The sequence below is a fragment of the Aspergillus terreus genome, genomic scaffold, assembly GCF_000149615.1.
Source record: "Aspergillus terreus NIH2624 scaffold_11 genomic scaffold, whole genome shotgun sequence".
NCBI classification, from domain to species: domain Eukaryota; kingdom Fungi; phylum Ascomycota; class Eurotiomycetes; order Eurotiales; family Aspergillaceae; genus Aspergillus; species Aspergillus terreus.
Genome location: NT_165934.1, coordinates 1,300,864 through 1,318,810, shown reverse-complemented (window position 1 = coordinate 1,318,810; position 17,947 = coordinate 1,300,864). Strand labels below are relative to the sequence as shown.

The 17,947-nt window shown below is 51.7% G+C and overlaps 6 protein-coding genes across 6 annotated transcripts; 3 read left to right on the top strand and 3 right to left on the bottom strand.

Moving 5' to 3' along the window:
* Nucleotides 1-585: 585 nt before the first annotated feature.
* Nucleotides 586-4,383, top strand: ATEG_07894 (uncharacterized protein; the record flags this gene model as incomplete). Its single annotated transcript, XM_001216515.1, has 2 exons — nt 586-1,023; nt 1,084-4,383. 2 exons carry the CDS (start codon nt 586-588, stop codon nt 4,381-4,383), a joined length of 3,738 nt encoding a protein of 1,245 aa, XP_001216515.1.
* Nucleotides 4,384-5,030: 647 nt separating this feature from the next.
* Nucleotides 5,031-5,824, bottom strand: ATEG_07893 (uncharacterized protein; the record flags this gene model as incomplete). The annotated part of the gene is made up of 3 exons (XM_001216514.1): nt 5,031-5,152; nt 5,201-5,591; nt 5,657-5,824. The coding sequence occupies 3 exons, from the start codon at nt 5,822-5,824 to the stop codon at nt 5,031-5,033; spliced, it is 681 nt and encodes a 226-aa protein (XP_001216514.1).
* Nucleotides 5,825-6,825: 1,001 nt separating this feature from the next.
* Nucleotides 6,826-9,403, bottom strand: ATEG_07892 (uncharacterized protein; the record flags this gene model as incomplete). Its single annotated transcript, XM_001216513.1, has 6 exons — nt 6,826-7,095; nt 7,142-7,177; nt 7,208-7,612; nt 8,043-8,482; nt 8,832-8,890; nt 8,979-9,403. The coding sequence occupies 6 exons, from the start codon at nt 9,401-9,403 to the stop codon at nt 6,826-6,828; spliced, it is 1,635 nt and encodes a 544-aa protein (XP_001216513.1).
* An 876-nt stretch (nt 9,404-10,279) lies between these two features.
* Nucleotides 10,280-11,935, bottom strand: ATEG_07891 (oleate hydratase; the record flags this gene model as incomplete). Its single annotated transcript, XM_001216512.1, has 2 exons — nt 10,280-11,351; nt 11,406-11,935. The coding sequence occupies 2 exons, from the start codon at nt 11,933-11,935 to the stop codon at nt 10,280-10,282; spliced, it is 1,602 nt and encodes a 533-aa protein (XP_001216512.1).
* Nucleotides 11,936-13,744: 1,809 nt separating this feature from the next.
* ATEG_07890 (cytochrome P450) lies at nt 13,745-15,299 on the top strand (the record flags this gene model as incomplete). Its single annotated transcript, XM_001216511.1, has 2 exons — nt 13,745-15,089; nt 15,154-15,299. 2 exons carry the CDS (start codon nt 13,745-13,747, stop codon nt 15,297-15,299), a joined length of 1,491 nt encoding a protein of 496 aa, XP_001216511.1.
* Nucleotides 15,300-16,245: 946 nt separating this feature from the next.
* ATEG_07889 (MFS transporter) lies at nt 16,246-17,774 on the top strand (the record flags this gene model as incomplete). The annotated part of the gene is made up of 2 exons (XM_001216510.1): nt 16,246-16,318; nt 16,381-17,774. 2 exons carry the CDS (start codon nt 16,246-16,248, stop codon nt 17,772-17,774), a joined length of 1,467 nt encoding a protein of 488 aa, XP_001216510.1.
* Between the last annotated feature and the right edge of the window lie 173 nt (nt 17,775-17,947).

Genomic DNA, 17,947 nt, shown 5'->3' with positions numbered 1-17,947 from the left:
GCCGGTGGAAACCGAAGAAGACAGATTTTGATAGGAGTGGCGGATCTCAATTTGCCATCAGGAACTATTTTTGTGCCTGGCTAGCATCTCTGATCGAGGCTGAAGTTAATCTCGGTGACGAAGGCAGCACCGGCTAGGATCTGCTTGCCGCATAGATCGTCGGTAATTGCCTCATGATCCCCAGATCCATTCCGGAATGACTCTGTGGTTGAATGCTTTTGGCAAGCTGCGGTCTGTCCCGTCACTCATTAGGCAGTTTGGGTCACTGATTGGGTATGCTGCAGCAGGCGGTGGATTAAACCCTTGCCGTCCCCCGAAGGGATATGGATCTGGGTTCCAACTACTTCTCCGGAGAAAGAACACGGGTTCTACTTATTGGAAACCCTATCTGATGGCTTTCCTGGTTAAATTCTGCGGAATGTTGGCCACTGTGAGTATCCCAATCAGGATGGTATCCACTAAAGCGTCATAAACACGGGTGTAGAGTTCCAAGGAGGTATAAAGCTCTACTACGGAAGGCCCCCAAGGCCCTCGATCAGTAGATATCTATGCAATTTTCATCCGATTCTCGATTTCAATATCCTCATGTCCAACATTTCCGACATGACGCACACCAACGCCTGCATCAATGAAAAAGGAATTTTGCAGGAGCGATCGCGTTCCTATACTGCCTGTCATGCTCTTACCCTTCTAGACCTTCCATTCGATGACCATGAGAGCATTATCCTTACTTCTTGGGTCTGTGTACTCCATGGTTACTATAATACGGCTAGGACCGGCTGGGGGAAAGTTCTTAATACCAAGGACGGGACGAGGACGGTGTCGTATACATCCTTCAACCCTGACACGTCCAAATCGATTCATGAAACACAATCAACCATCCTCAAATTGAATGCCGATTTGCCATGCGTGGAGATACAAGACATTCGCGATGAGTTCTTGGTGGTCTTCTTGCCCTCTGTCGAATGCGATCCCGTGGATCAAGGTTCAAATATCATTTCTCAGTTGGTGGATTTAGTCAAGGTAAGGAAGTATCGAATAATTGTTACTACGTGATATAACTTGCTGACTGACTGCTCTTAGCCTACCCTGACGTTGACGGTCCGATTTTCAGGGGAGTGTGTTAGCATGAATATCTGCTCTCATGCAGAGAGACCCCCCGAATTCCGATTATGTGGCATTCTTGATAGCTTGGAAAAGGCCGCATACAGCTTGGTCCACAATTACTCCCAAGTGCTTTCAAGCGTTGACATCGTCTCCAAGTACGACATGGATCGGCTGAAACAGTGGGTGGTCAAACCTGCCTTTGCGAGGCCGAACACGATTCACCGGCTCATCAACGATCATTACCTAGCACGTCCACATGTGACAGCTATTTCAACCACATCTAAGGATGTATCCTACGAAGAGCTAGGCAAGAAATCAGCCCTAGTCGCCGAAAGACTATGTAAGAAGGGCGTTCGTCCTGGGACCAACGTTGGGTTTCGTATGGACAAGTCTGCAGCCGCAATAATTATCATAATTGGAATCCTCCGTGCTGGTGCTGCCTATGTTCCCATCGATCAAAACTGGCCAAGAGACCGAACGACCAATGTCATTCAAAAAGCGCACATCAGCTATATAGTGGACGATGACAGTCAAATGGAACGAATCAAGGGCGTTCAAGTCCTCGCGGCCAACGCCCTGCTAGAGGGGGAAGCCCCGGAAGACTGGAGCTCGGAGATCAGCGACAATCCTAACGCATCCGCGTATATTATGTTTACCTCGGGGAGTACGGGGACACCCAAGGGAGCAGTTCATGCGCAGGCAGGAGTGGCCGGAGGTCTCCTTGAAGTGGCCGACTCGTTCGGATTGGGGGCTGCAACCCGATTTCTGCAATATGCATCCTTCACGTTCGATGCCAGCATCTGCGAGATATTCGCGCCCCTTGTGGTGGGAGGCACAGTATGCGTGCCCTCGCCGGAAGAGCGAGTGGAGGACATAGGATCTGTGATACACCAGCTGAGAGTCACTGATGCCAGTTTGACGCCCGTGGTTGTTCGTCAACTGGACTCCGGTAAAGTACCCTCTCTTAAGAGTCTTTATATTGGTGGTGAGGCCCCGAGTTCTGAAATCGTCGATGTTTGGTCAGACCGTGTGCGTCTTTGCAATGTATATGGCACAACCGAGACCGGGGTTTGGGATACAATCAAACTGGGCATGAGGAAAGGGGACAACCCCAAAAACGTCGGCAGAGGAATTGGGGCTACATGCTGGATTGTCGACCCTTCCAATGTCCTGAAACCACAGCCGATTGGCGTGGAAGGCGAGGTAGTCATACAAGGTCCTTACATTGGACAAGGCTACCTGGATAGCAACGAAAAGACTGCCTCTTCGTTCATGTCACCCCCGTCTTGGATTCAGAATCTTTCTGGAAATTCAAAGGATCGGATATACTGCACGGGAGACTTGGCCAAGTACGACCACGATGGAACCATTCTCTTCCGCGGGAGAAAGAGCGGTTTTGTCAAGATCCGCGGTCTACGAATTGAACTCGGGGAGATCGAGTCGTCTTTGAATACCCTTCCCCCGACGGCAAAATCGGCTGTAATTGCCGCGCAGCCGGACGGAAATGGAAACGATGCAGAAATTGCTGCATTCATGGAAGTGCAGGCTGATGTTGGCACCTCGCTTGCAGACTATGTTCGGGGCGAGCTATCGAACAAGCTGCCCTGTTACATGATTCCAACAATCGCCATTCCGATAGATAAAATGCCCCTGACCGAATCCAAGAAGATTAACCGGCAGGACCTCCATCGTCGGCTTCGTGATATGACGGCCTCTGAATTGATCTCATTCCGTCCGGGAGGATCAGCCGCAAGGGAATCCAAGAAAATTGATCCTATGCGAAGTTTATCCATCCAACTCAGTCATACGATTATCGACATGGTTGATAATCACGGAGAGGGAAGCCTTGAGTATTTACGAGAGCGTGACTTTCCGCTATCGAGTGTCGGTCTAACGTCGGTTCATTTGGCATATCTCGCGGGTCATATTCGCCGACACTGGGGCTTCCCAATGTCCGTCAGAGATCTCCAACGCCCGGGAATGAGCGTTGGCGATATCGAAACGTTCGTCATGAATGGGGAAGCCGGATCAGTCGGCTCCTCACCACAAAGCACCAATATTCTGACCAAGCTACAGGCAATGCAGCCTGTGATCGAACTGTTCCCGCCGGCTCGCAAGTTGACAGTACTATGCACCTCCATCACAGGCTTCCTTGGGAGCCAAATATTGCGATCGCTTCTGCAGTGCCCTGACGTGGGCCGCATTATTGGTATTGTTCGCGCTGAAACCGAGGCAAAGGCCTTGGAACGAGTAAAGGAGCAGGCTATCATCGGAAGATGGTGGCGAGACGCGTTTGCTTCTAGAATCGACATATGGAGGGGTGATCTGAGCAAACCAAACTTGGGACTGACACCTAGGCTGTGGCGTACGCTGAAAGGGTCGGGAGATATCACTATTGATGCCATAATCCACAACGGTGCCCGGGTGAACTGGATGGACGACTTCGACACTTTGAAGCCGACAAACGTCGACAGCACAGTCGAGATCCTCAGAGCGATCTCGGCCATGCCCACGCCTTGCTCACTGACATATATTGGCGGTGGGTACCTTCCGTCACCAGACGAGACCAAGGAAGACATCGCAGAGAAACTGTCGCTTGCGAGCGGATATGACCAAACTAAGTTCCTTGCGCGGCTGGTTCTGGAAGAGTATAATGCTTATCTCGACAGAATTAATAATGCGACGATGCGCCGGGCCCAGATCATCCAACCTGGGTTTATCGTGGGCACCAAGAAGGAAGGAATCGCCCATACGGAGGATTTTCTTTGGCGCCTGGCATACACTGTTCTTCATACTGGCACGGTCAGTGAAGAATTGCGAGGGGGGTATATGCCCGTGGCCGGGGTCGACCAAATCGCATCCTTGGCCATTGAAAGTATCCTTGGTCGGGAAAAGTCTGTTCAAGAGGTCATCGACTGCAGAGATGGTATCCATTTGTCTCATTTTTGTGACATCCTCAGCGCAAAGACCGGCAACAAGATCCAGACAGTGCCCAACGAGAAGTGGTTGGAGATTGTCGAATCTGACATTGAGAATGCACCATTCGATCATCCCTTTCTCCCGGTGCTGGACTGGTTAGAGGAGAACCATTGGCAGTTCAGTTCGGAGGCGTGCAAGCCGCCAGAAGAGTTGTTGTTCGATAAAAAGGATGTTTATGCGGCCACCGAAAAGAGTGTCGAGTATGCGGTGGATATTGGCTATCTGCCCTCAGCCACCCATTGCTCCCAAGCTCGCATCCCCAACGGGGTCCCTCGTTTTCGCAGATCGAGTCGATAGGGTATGTAATGGATTGATATTGTCGATCTGTTTTGTTGCATTGGTGTCGGGCCCGTGGCTCCAAGATGATAGATATGTCGCACACCATGATAGAGTTTCAATTGTTTAGCTGAAAAGGTATTATTGCATTAAGCATAAGCAGATGACTGGCATTAAGTTCTATTCAAGGCACTAGGCCGGGTATCACGACTGAAACATTCATGGCTCATCCTACGACCGCCCACTCAGGGCTGACCGAAGCGAATCCGGCGCCGAATAATCCTCACAGACTCTCCCTGGAGTATGAAGCAGGATGCCCGTCGTATCTTCCTCCACATCCACCGACCTCCGGCTGTGATTCCTCCGGGACGACGAGCTCCCCCAGGCCCCATTCTTCGACCAGGAGCCCGCTGAGTCGTCTGCTCGCGTTGATTTCGCCCCACGAAGGAAAAAGTCCAGGACGGATTTCAGCGTCGGGATCGTGCCACAGAATATAATCACAAACAGCTCGCTGGTGGTCCATACGAAGATATAGAAAGTGGTCCAGGTGATGTCGACGCGATCGGCAAGCTGGGGGAGATAGGAGGTCTTGATGGCGGAGCAGATTGATGACCTGTGCGTTCGATGGTCAGTTTGACGGCTGTATACTTGCAATGGTGGGTATCGGCTCACAGGATGTTCAGGGCAAAGACCATGGATAATTGCACCTTCTCCTGCCGGGTCATTTGCAGCCGGAAGAAGATGGACGACGGCACCAGCGAGAGGCTGGCATCGACGAATGTGTTGTACGCTGTGCAACATTAGTGTACCGTTGGCTTGTTGGGTTCTTCAGACGTACATCCTGTGAAGATGGCATAATCGGCCATGATCTTCGGGTCGATACATTCGCCTGTGATTCTCGAGTCCCACAACGCGGCGGCGGGATGACATTGGGTCATGGTCAGGATGGCGCAGGCGATGCTCGTCAGGATGACGAGGATAATGCAAAACGTCCACAGGTACGTCTTGTGCCAGAACCAGCGCGTGTTCCCCAGGATGCCCAGCAGAAGGGCTGCAATGGAGATCTTGCCGGCACCCAAGCCCAGGATTCCAAAGACCTGCCCCGTCCAATATATCAGAGAGACGCGAGTCACCACATCCTCGCCCAGGGGCTTCAAGTCTTTCATGTGGCGTTGACCTCCATCGACCGCGAGAATGGTGAGCGATATCGACCACCCATAGAAACAGAGCTGTGGTAGCGGTCAACCTTCAAGACCCATCCATCCATAGTGAGCTCACAAACGACTGCACATACCAGGGAAAACAACATCATAAAGTCATCCCACCCAACGCTTCGGCGCATACTGCGACTCGCGAATCTCAACGCGACAGTCAGAGTCGAGAGCCCGGTCATGACCCACAGAACGGTGATCAATTGGGGTCCTCGATCGGCAACGTGGGCGCCATCGCCGCTGGAATCCATGGCGGGCCCTTTGCTGAGGCTGGACGAGCTACAGTCGCCGCATGGAGGCGCAGACAAGAGTGAGAGGTGGTCAGATCAGAGAGTCCCGGCGTCTGCGCATGAGGGACCCAACGCGGGAGGGCGAAATGGCCCATGATAAGAAGTTTTCAGAACCATATTGATCCTCCACAAATCCCGGTTTTCAAGCGTGGGGCGGCGGGCTCCAGGCGGGCTTCATTTCGACGCAATATCGGACGGCAGAGAAACGGGAGGTGATCGTCGGCCTGAAGACGGTTCCATTTGCCCCGACCCGCTCCGGGGAGCATCGTCAGTTGCAGCCACTCCAATCACGCCGCTGCTGGATGGCAGTTGTCGAAGCTTAGAGCCCTCGTTTTCCAACGCCATGGATGGCTAACCCCGCTAAGCAGAGTTAGTCGGGATTTAGCAGACTGGTGCCTCGAGAGCACATGGAACTCCGCAGCCGAGATACCCCTTTTTGTGCCTTTCGAGCATGTGGGTATCTTGGCGCCGAAGCCCCTGAAATCCGCCTGTATGTATGATCCCAACTGCGGATCACGGTAGTTGACGGGCATGGGGCATGACCAGACGCACGAGGCACATCGTGAACATGATCTGGATTGGGGGAGGGTCCAGCTATGACTTGCAGCAGGTACGATCCATAGCATCGACAATCCCAGATGATCAGGGTGGACAGATCGGACATTGATGCTCTACTCTGGAGTCTTTATTTTCGACTATTGAAAAATTGATCCTGCAGCCCCGTACTGTGCGCTCCACGTGTATTTTTAGCAGAAACATCACAACGTCACTATTCCAATCAGGGCAACCAATTGAGACCGTTCTGTTTTGCCCTCAAACGGAAAATGAAGTGGCTTTCGGAATGCGCCCCAATAGGTTAAAGGAGGATATAGTGTCCTAGGGATGAAATGGATCTAGTGACACCGGTTTGCATGGCTCAATTCGTGACTCGTGGGATGACTCGGGAGACACCGAGGCGATGGCTAAACAGCGAGGCGCCCTCCGTCAATTGGCAGGTTCACGCCGGTCACGAAAGACGCCTCATCGCTGGCTAAATACACCGCCGCTGAGGTGACATCGCTTGGTTCGGACATGCGTCCCAAAGGAACTGTCTTCGCAAACCTCTCTCGTTCCTCTGGGGTATCCGGGACGCCACTGAACATCTCTAGAAGGCCGGTAGCTCCGCGCAGAGGACAGATCGAGTTGACCCGGACACCGTGAGGGCCGTATTCGGCGGCCAATCCTTGCGTTATCTGCTATCATAAGCTCAATCCGGCAAATGTAGTGGATCGGACTTACTGTGTTCATAAACCCTTTAGTATCGCCGTAGAAAACCTAATCCGGGCGAACTCTGGTGCCGGCGACAGAGGACGTGTTCAGAAAGACGCCTTTCTTCCGCGCCATGAAGTGCGGCATGATGACGGAGACGCTGAGATAGATGCTCTTTCTGTTGACTGCAACAATGCGGTCAAAGTCCTCCTCCGTGACGTCGATACTGGGCTGCTTCTGGTAGGTTGTCCCGGCGTTGTTCACCACAATATCGAGCTTCCTAAAGTATGCAAGTGCGATTGCCAGTGCCTCATCCCATTTGACACGCTTGGTAACATCAAGCGACACGAAGATGGCAATGCCTGAGTTACCAGTGTCGGCTTTTGATGTGATCGCGTTTACAACGCGGTTCCCATTGTCGGCTGATATATCGGCGACCACAACGTGGGCGCCCCCTACAGCGAATGCATGTGCGATTGTGCTGGTTCGCTCTTTTATGGCCTAAAGTACGCAAGTAGACAGGACGTATGAATGTGCGAGGGAAACCATCCAGACCCTGTAGAGCTGATTCTGTAACTCTTGATGTGGGGAAGAACCTCTTCTATGGTGTCGCAATGCCCTCGGTAATCCCAAGTCCCATTGGGTGCCTATGCAAACTGCCGATATCAACGCGCGTGACTACGACTCCGCGGTCCATTGCTGGCCTAGACAGATGTGTTTAACCGACCCCTTGTACGAGAATCGCATGGCATGACTCCCCCGCATGGTCTAGGCAACGGTTGGGTAGGATCGCATATCATCCCTGTCCTTTTCTACGCCGTCGGCCGAAGAGGTATCGCATGCACAAACAGTAATATGCGATGACGTACAGCTTAAATCCCGACAGTGATGCTCTTGACATCAAGATATTCATCCAACGCATTAATGGTACCTCTCTGCCAATTCCACTATCCTTAATTCCCCCAAACGGCTGCTCACAAGCACTGATCAGCCCTACACGAACTCCAACCATGCCACATTTCAACGCCTCGCTGACTCTCCACACGCGCGAGATAATCTCTGTGTAGATATATGAAGCCAGTCCAGCATTACTTTTATTGGCCATAGTGATGACTTCATCGTCCGTCTGGAAGGGAACCAAAAAGGCCAGAGGACCGAAGGTCTCCTCTTGCGTGAACAGCATGTCAGGAGTCGCACCGGTAAGCACGGTTGGAGGGTAGAAGTTCGGCCCCTTGCCCGTCATTGCATCTGCTTGATGGCCCGTGTACGAGACCGTGGCCCCTTTACTCACCGCATCGTACAACTGCGCGCGGACCTTCTCCATAGCCTTACCGGAATATAAGGGGCCGTAGTTGACCGAGCGATCCCAGACTGAACCATATCAAGTATTTCCCCGCACCACCCTGGTAGAACAAAATCCAAAGAATCACGGGGAATGCAGCTAGAAATCAGAACGGAAGTCTCAAGGTGGCAAAGGGACTACTCGCATGAGCTTTCATGAAGGTACTTCCGGCATAACCTGCAGATTACGTTCACATTAGACTGGTATCCCTGGTGGATGAATGTCGATAATGGACCGAAGTCGCTATGTGCCACAATAATGTAGCTGCAAAGCACACATTACGAAGCGATGCTTTTGGGGCATTCTATAAATCCAAGTCGATCCCTCTCCTGCAGCAATACAACGTGTTCAATATTGCTATAGAACTCAATTAGATACATAATGAGCGACAATATTTGAAACCTGGATCATATGTCCAATGAGCGACTAAAAGTAAGCTAGATTTGCAAACAGGAATACAAATCAATCTTCAAAGATTATCCAAGTACTAGGCGGGTGCTTGATAGATATCATAGCATTGCTCACTTGATATCGATACGCTTGCCAGTGGACTCCGCCTGGGCCTTGGGAAGAGAGATCGAAAGAACCCCATTATTAAGACTCGCCTCAACATGATCATGATCCACCGGCGCCGGGAAGTTGAACGAGCGTCTGAAGTCCCCGGTAGATCGTTCTGAGTACCACCACGAATGCTCGGGCCCTTCAGTGGAAGTTGCCTGTTCGGTATGTCCACTCACACTGAGGGTGTTGTTGTCGGTAAACTCAATATTGATATCCTTCTTCTCCACGCCGGGAAGCTCTCCTTCGAGGACATAGCGGTCTTTCATCTCACGCATATCGAAGCGAGGACAGTATGGCTCGCCGGCTCGGCGACTGAAGAGTGTCTCAAAGTCGTCGAGAGCACGCACCAAGGAGGTAGGGCCCCCCGCTGGACGTCGTTGGAGCCACATGTTTCTCGTTTGTGCAAGGCTGGGGGTAGATCGGTCTAAAATAGATGTGCGCTTTGACCCGTAGTAACGGCCAAGTTGGTAGAATGTTGGTCGTAGACAGTTTCGCTTCAATGCGTGCATTTGCCTGGTTGCGCTTTCGGCATCTATCGAGAGGAGCTGTTATTTAAAGTACAGATATTTGCTAGCTGCTGCGAGGATGTCGTAGTCCTGGTGTCATATATGTCATATATCGCCCGGGGCCTTTCTCCGACAAGCCAGAATGGGCTTTACCATGACGTCCTTTGATGGTAATGAGGTATCATGAGTGGCCATAGATAGGGCTCAGATGTCGCCGTGGGGCTGGCAGATTGGTCGGAAAACATATGATGGCGAGATCATGCCATACTTTGCGGGCTAGCAACTCTTGGGCCTGAAATTCAAGCGCACAAAGTTTGGATGGTAAGTTATGCGCGATCGATCCCTGGTTCTCTTCTGTAGATCAGGTGGCCCCCTCTACCGGACTTTGTGGTCGAGCCACTGAAAGCAGCATAAGCAGTCACGCCACAGCCATATCTCACGCCAGCTAAAATACAATCAGAACGGACTAGCCTCTGAGAGCAAGGATGGTCAATTTTCAAGTCGTTACAAACTAGTATAGGCTACATCTACAGTTAACGAGCCTGATAATCTGAGGTCGGCACAAACTCCAATCTGTTGCCTATCCATCGACACCGGCACAGAAGCTAGCTAGACATGGACAGTCGTAGACAATGAATGGGGGTAAGCAAAACACTTTTGTCCGGACATTTTCCTGCGCTACCAAGTCACACTGTAACGCCCAGAAACCATTTTCAACGCATAGGGAAAGCAGCAAAAGAGACAAGGGGTAGTGGTAAATCAGACGCCTCCCAGCAAATCCAAGACGTTCAAAAGTAGGTGCCGGCGAGTCTTTGGAGGGGACTTGTTCAGACCCATGGTTGAATATACGGCCATCTGCGCACTGCGGACGCTGTATTCCATGTTCAGGGTGGTGTCTTCGGCGATCTCGACATATTGACCCAGCACTGCGAGGTTCTTGGTCTGTGGAGGGATGACTCTGGGCCTGTGGTCCGGTCCGCGTGGCAACAGCGGCGCAGTACCGAGAGGCATCAAGCAGGGAATCGTGTTCGAGCGGGGGAGAAGGTCATCGAGGCTGAACCCAAGGTGGGAAAAGACTTCCGTAGCAATCTCCCTACCCGAGCAGCGGCACATCGGTTTGGAGACAAAGTTGCCAGTCTCATCGGGATGTAATCCGTAACCCCAGATGACGACCACATCCAGTGGCTGGTTGGCGCATAGAGGCTGATGGGGAACACTGATGCTCAGGCCCCAGTTGCTGTCCGTGAAGGAAAGCAATGCACCAGTGCCAGCGCTGTCGCCAGTTGCTTTCTCATACTGCTTGAGGAAGTCTGAATTCTTGAGGGTAATGGTGAATGACTCAACAGCCGTGTGGTGAGGATTCTGGGTAAAGTGTTTGGGGTCTCCGAATGAAGGAGACTTGTGCATCAAGTCAATCCACAAGGCCCAGTCATGATCGATCAACTCGTCGGATTTCTCTGGGAAGTGAGCAGGAGCCTCGAGGTTAGAGCCCACCTGGGAGCCGGAATTGGGGGATCCCAAGGTAACCATGACAATATCGCTCGGGTCTACTTCAACCTCCTTATCTTCCGTTTCCTCCTGTATCACAATCTTGGCAACAGTGGTCTGTTGAGAGTCCGGGTCCATTTCTAATCTGGACACCCGAGAGCTGAAATGGAAGTCGACCCCTTGATCCTTGAGGTATTCGGTGACTGGCATGATGATAGACTCGTAGATAGTGTACTTGGTGCGGTCCAGCGCTCGGACGTTATTCAGGTCCTCGATGTCCCCAAGGTGCTTCCGGAGACATCTGCGAAGCTCCAGGATACTGTGCCAGGACTGGAGAGCAAAGCTACGGGGTACTAAAGTCAGCTCGGCATATAAGGAACGTTGGTAGGGTACTTACGTGGTAGACCAAAGAGACCAGAAATTGGTTTTGAAAAACTGCTCATCGAAGAACTCATCGATCCGTGCAGCCCCCAGGGTCTTTTCTGACTCCAGCATGACCTTGATCAATTCCATTCGGTAACGCGGTCCAATCTGAAGATCGTCGGCGTCCACTCGCTGCGGTCCATTATGACCCTGCTTCACCAGGCGAGTAATCGCACTCCTCTGAGGGCGGTTGAGTACATCGTAGTCCTTGATGGATTCCAACAAGGATGCCTTGGGGTCTTGTTTTGACGGCACAAGGGACAAAAAGTCCTCCACACACCGGTCATGGAAATAGGGGAGACAGCCCGTATACAACATGTATCCGTTCTCGGCGTTTCCGCAGCTTCTTATTCCACCGCCTGTCGAGGGGTGCACGTCCACAATGTGGATATTGCTGGGAGGCACCTTGGCCTCGCGGATGAGGTGCACCGCCGCCGACAAGGATGCAATACCACTGCCGATCAACCAAGCATGGGTGTTATCTGGGTTGCGCTGGGTGGTCATTTTTGTGTTCCTCGGGTTTGGTTCAGAAATTGTTGATCGGAAGATCAGATGAGTTATGTGTAGTATTTACTATTGCCTAGGGGTCTTCGGCAGCATGAAACAGAGCTTTTATCATCGCCCCCGCCAAGTCCAGATGCTTGAACGACGTAAGCCCTACGACGGATTCAATAGGACATGAAAGCCCATGGGTGTGTAATTGGCTTGCATCAGATGCTATGGGCCATAAGCCAATGGCGAGGAATGGACGTAGCTAGCATGGGATGTAGGACGTGAAGTGATTTGCTGGAACAGCTGTCATCCATCGGATATTGAGAGAACTGGATTCTCTCGGCCCATCATCCCAGCGGCCATGGATGAATGCGGAGGGGAATCTAATACTCGTCACGCGACGTGCTCTCCTGATGTTTCTAGGGTCGGTGCCTGGGCTTCGGCCTGTATGGACAATGCTGATTTCCGCGTCTGGTGTACCGCGACAATGCTGAAGTCCGATTGGTTGCATTATATTTTTATGCTGGATCCTTGAGGATGGAAGAAAACATGAATCGTCGTCTACTCCCCACGTCGCTGGCATACCATGGTTACCATCAGCATGTACCAATCTAATTCGAACACGTCATGGAAGGCACATGTCTACGTATGAGCTGCATAAATTGATCATACGTTTTTAATCAGCTGGTTATTCTCTTGGCTTTCCCACGGGGGCTCGGATAAGACGAGCAAGCGCTGCGCGATGGAGTAGCCAGCTGGGGGCCAATCCACGACGATATACCACCAACCCATACCCCAGCCTCTCCAAGGACCATGACTATGGCGGTAGTAGCTGGGGACTCATAAGCCTGTGCTCAAATTGTGCTGATATCTTTTGACATAGACCCCTGACAATACCAAGTCCTCCGAATCAAAGTACACGAACTCCGGTTGGAGGGCAGCCCCGGTGTTACTCTTAATATGCGCGAGCTTTTATATAATCATCGCCATCTGGTAAGGGAGCGCTTACGCTGGGGCCTGTCTGCGCTGAGCTTATTCTCTGGTGTTTCAGGTTACTGTTGAAGTCATTTCATGCTGTATATCAAAGCCGGATGGATAGTGTTCAGATACATAGTGCCGACAGCAGTACGTCCGACAATACGGAAAGAAGAAGAGTGCTAGAGACCGAAGCGCCGACAAGTCTGCTTCGGACCTGGTGGTCGTCCATACGCCATGGAAAGGCTCCTCCCGGCGAAGGAGACAATCTGTTTACTTGGTAGGTCATGCTGTCGTCCTGTACTCTATGTGAACTATACACTAACCGAGATATAAGTGCCATCTGCCTTGAGCCCGTCCTGATGGGGAATACGGTCCATGCGCTAGGGTGTCGACATGTCTTCCACAGTCAATGTCTCGAGAATTGGTTTCTGGAAGGTCACAATAATTGTCCACTATGTCAAAGATCCTTTTGCAGAGTGACGGATTCGGCTTGTCACAGCCCTGTGTGATACCATGATCGGCTTCCGGGTAGAAAAAGAAAAGAAAGCATCGACCCAGATAAGACTGTTCATCGGATCTGAAGCGAGGATCAGCACACATGGACCTTCAGATTTAGGCCCGCTAAAATCTCTGCTACTTCTTGTAGTAGGTGATGGTGATAGATATGCACCTCAGGTGAATGGACCCCGCGGAGAATTGGGGTCTTCATGCATGCACCATGAACTCAAAAGAAGCAGCCAGGTGGGGTTACACAAGGGATCAGCTTTTCTGCTGATGTCCAGCTGAGAAGAGAACGCATTCCCCTTATCTTGTCGCTTCTCTTGTCACCGTCTTCCTGGCGTAATGGCCTTTCCATCGCTGTTTACAGGCGCCGCTCTCACACTCCTTGCATTGCTGTACAAATACGTGGTCTATCCGTATTTTGTGTCACCTCTGGCCAAGATACCCAATGCCCATTGGACCTCGCCAATCTCAGCAAGATGGATCGAAAGGAGACGCGCCGCAGGCACGGAGGTCCTCACGATCTATAATCTGCATCAACAGCACGGCCCGGTAGTTCGACTGGGTCCGAATGAGTTGGCTGTCAATTCCATCCAAGGTCTGAAGACGATATATACCGGTGCTTTCGAGAAGCATCCCTGGTACGGCGACTTCTTTATCAATTTCCACACCGACAATCTCGTGGGCATGACACACAACCAACCGCATGCCCGACAGAAACGAATGCTTAGCAAAATATACTCCAAGTCCTTCTTGCAGGAGTCGACCGATTTCAATGCTATCTCCCGGCTTATTCTAGTCGAACGGCTGCTACCCATCTTGCATCGGACGGCCAGGAGTGGTACAGCGATCAATGTGCTACCGCTGTTTCAGGCAGTCGGTATGGATTTCACATCCGCCTACCTATTCGGAACGAAGCACGGCACGACATATGTCTTGCAACCAGAGGAGTGGGCCCATTGGCTGGAAGAGTATGAGAAGTTCAAGTATCTCAGTCGACAAGATCGGTATGGGGGCTTTATCGAGACGTGGTGTCTGCATCTTTGTGATAAAACGGAGCGAAATGACACCCCAAACTGTGTATCAGCCGAGACCACCGCGGTCGTCTATAACCAGTTATATTCATCTCTTGTGAAAAGCCCTGACGAACGCCCTCTGCGCATGGCAGTTGCCTCGGAATTACTTGACCATCTTGTTGCGGGTCACGAAACCACTGGGATTACTGTGACATATATTATGTGGGAGCTATCTCAGCGTCCTGACCTCCAGAAACAATTATACCAAGAGCTTTCCGGTCTTGGTCGATGCCTAGAATACTCCGAAGATGGAGAAGAGATATTTAGGCTTCCATCAGCTACCTCTATCGACCCACTCCCCATTTTGGACGCCATTGTGAGAGAAACCCTGCGACTGCACGCTCCAGCTCCTGCACCACTACCGAGGGTGACCCCGATGTCAGCTACGGGGACGACAATCGAGCGCTACAAGAGCATTCCGGGAGGGGTGCGCATAAGCTCCTCAGCCTATTCACTGCATCGCATTCCCGAAGTCTATCCGCATCCGTTCGAATGGCTGCCAGAACGCTGGCTAAAGCCGGGGCCAGGCAAAATCCACGACATGCGGAGATTGTTTTGGCCATTTGGCAGCGGCGGGAGGATGTGTCTTGGTAGTAACTTTGCCCTGCAGGGTACGTCGCTAAAGTTGATACCTGCTTTGTTCTTCCGGTTTGGCCGCTAACTCCAGCATTCTAGAAATCAAACTGGTCATTGCTGTGGTCTACACCAATTATACCACTTCGATCCTGGATGACGAGGGCATCGAGCAGGACCATGCATTTATCTCCTTGCCGAAGGGACGCAAGCTCATGCTTAAACTGAGTCCGGTCAAAGCTGAGTAGGTTGATAATCCTCATGGCCTAGTGCTGCTGTCCCTTTGTCGGTTTATTCAATACGAGCAACGAAAGCCTGAGTAATGATAATGAAGTATTAGTGCCTTGTCTTATTCTTCCTACCACTATATATTTCTAGGCTTGCGGAGGCTCCGTCTAAGAATGCTCAGAACCACGCTCTCAATGTAATCTTGGAGCGGAGAAAGGGAGCACAGCTCTACTCTCCAAGATCTATACGAAGCGAATCCCGTAAATGGAGAGATAGACACAGATAGACGGCGGTGTGCCTTTCAAAGCTGCCTGTCTCTTCCGCCAGCTTCCGTGATGCTGACTAATGGGCTGTGGTAAACAACCGAATTCATTCATTCATGATTCAGGAACCGAATGCAACCTCTCCATCTCACCCATTCAGTGCATCGTGCTCTGAACTAGTTCGCCTGCCATGCTGCCAATGTGAAGCCGACCTTACTTCCTCCCCTTCAGTAGTGTCGCTGTCTCCTCCAGCTCCCTCTCGCTCTATGGCGTTCACCCCATCCTCCCCGCCTTCCCCGGCCGCGGACGCTAGCCAGCGCCCTTCCCGCTATCCCGGAGAGGATACAACGCCTACCAGTCGCCGTGAGATTCTCGGATGGTATGCCTATGGTATTGCGGCCGAAGTGTTTGCTGTCTGTGGCGTGGGTAGGTCGTTTCACCATCTGAAAACTATCCTGGCTTTGCGATCTGACGTAATGGTTCAACGCCAACTATAGGTTCTTTCTTGCCCCTCACCTTGGAACAATTAGCTCGTGAACGCGGAGTCCTGAAATCTAGTCATCTGCCATGCGTCGGTCCAGATGCTCCAACTAGTTCCCTGGCGAATGGAACGGCCCCGGCGTTGTTGCGCCGGGACGGGGCCGACAATGATCAGTGCGTGGTCGGATTACTTGGACTGGAAATCAACACCGCCAGTTTCGCCATGTATACGTTTTCCTTGGCAGTGTTGGTCCAGGCACTGACCCTAATATCTTTCAGTGCTCTTGCAGACTACGGTATGTCTCGATCGATTAATTTTCCGAAAGCTGAATCCTGACGAGAGATGGTGTTACTGCAGAAAACAATCGGAAGACTCTTCTTCTAGCATTCGGGTTTATTGGATCTGCCACAAGCATGCTGTTCGTATTTGTGGCTCCACCGGTGTTTACTTTTGGAGCGATCCTGGTCATCATTGGCGTCACTTGCCTGGGATCCTCATTTGTCGTACTCAATTCCTTCCTGCCCGTCCTGGTTGCGAACGACCCATCCATCCAAGGGGCGTCGAAGGAAGCAGACGAAGAACTGCATACTCTGAACGAGAATGGACAATTTGAACCCCGTGACTCGTTCAGTGAACGGAACCCAGAATTTGAGTCCCAATATACCCCCGGTATCGGATTGGGTTCAAAACCGTCGACCAACGCAACATCGCCAGAGCTACAATTATCCACCCGCATTTCTTCCAAGGGCGTAGGCCTGGGCTATTGTGCAGCCGTTCTCGTCCAGATTCTGAGTATCGGGCTTCTATTTGCTCTCTCCAAGACATCGCTCCCCAAGGTTTCCGGCACTCTTCCTCTACGCTTCGTCCTATTGCTAGTAGGAATTTGGTGGTTTTCCTTCACCATGGTCACTCGGCGTTGGCTGCGGAACCGCCCAGGACCTCCACTCAGTACTACGACCACTGGAGGCCACACCAATAAGTGGCGGGTTTGGCTGCGCTTGGTTGGATTCGCATGGAAGTCATTGTGGAAAACCGTGAAGATTGCGGTGCAGTTGCGCGAAGTCCGAGTGTTCCTCGTAGCATGGTTTCTCCTATCCGACGCTATAGCTACCGTTTCCGGCACCGCGATCTTGTTTGCGCGCACGGAGCTCAAGATGAGCACCACTCTGGTCGGCTGTCTGTCTATTACAGCTACCCTGTCCGGCATGACTGGAGCGTTCCTGTGGCCCGTGGTCTCCCGTCGGTTCAAGCTCAAATCAAGCCACACGATCATGCTGTGCATCGCGTTGTTTGAGATTATCCCACTGTATGGCATGCTCGCGTACATCCCGCTGTTTAAGAAGTGGGGAGTAATTGGCCTGCAGCAGCCCTGGGAGATCTTCCCACTAGCGATTGTGCATGGGATCGTGTCTGGTGGCCTCTCTTCATACTGCCGCTCCTTTTTCGGTCTTCTGATTCCACCCGGGAGCGAGGCCGCCTTCTATGCACTTTATGCTGCTACCGATAAAGGCAGCTCTGTGATCGGTCCCGCGATCGTGGGGATGCTGATTGATGCGACCGGCCAGGTGCGGTCTGGGTTTTTCTTTATTGCGATCCTCATTGTGCTGCCGATTCCGCTGGTCTGGATGGTAAACGCGGAGAAAGGGCGCATGGAAGGAGTCGCCATGGCCGAAAGAATGGCCAAAGGGCAAGAATCTGAGACGGGTGAACCAGGCGAGGAAGCGGAAGGCCTGTTGGCGCGTGGGGCTTGAGCCGTTTTCATGACTGTATATATAGATGTTTATATGACCATGGATGACGATAGAAGGACGCTCAAATATGATAGAAGCGTCGGGACCCATGTGGTCTACCGAATATGAAACGTTGATCAACATCGCAAGTCGTGATAGTGGCTGACATTGTCCGATCGAAGGAGAGTTCCTAG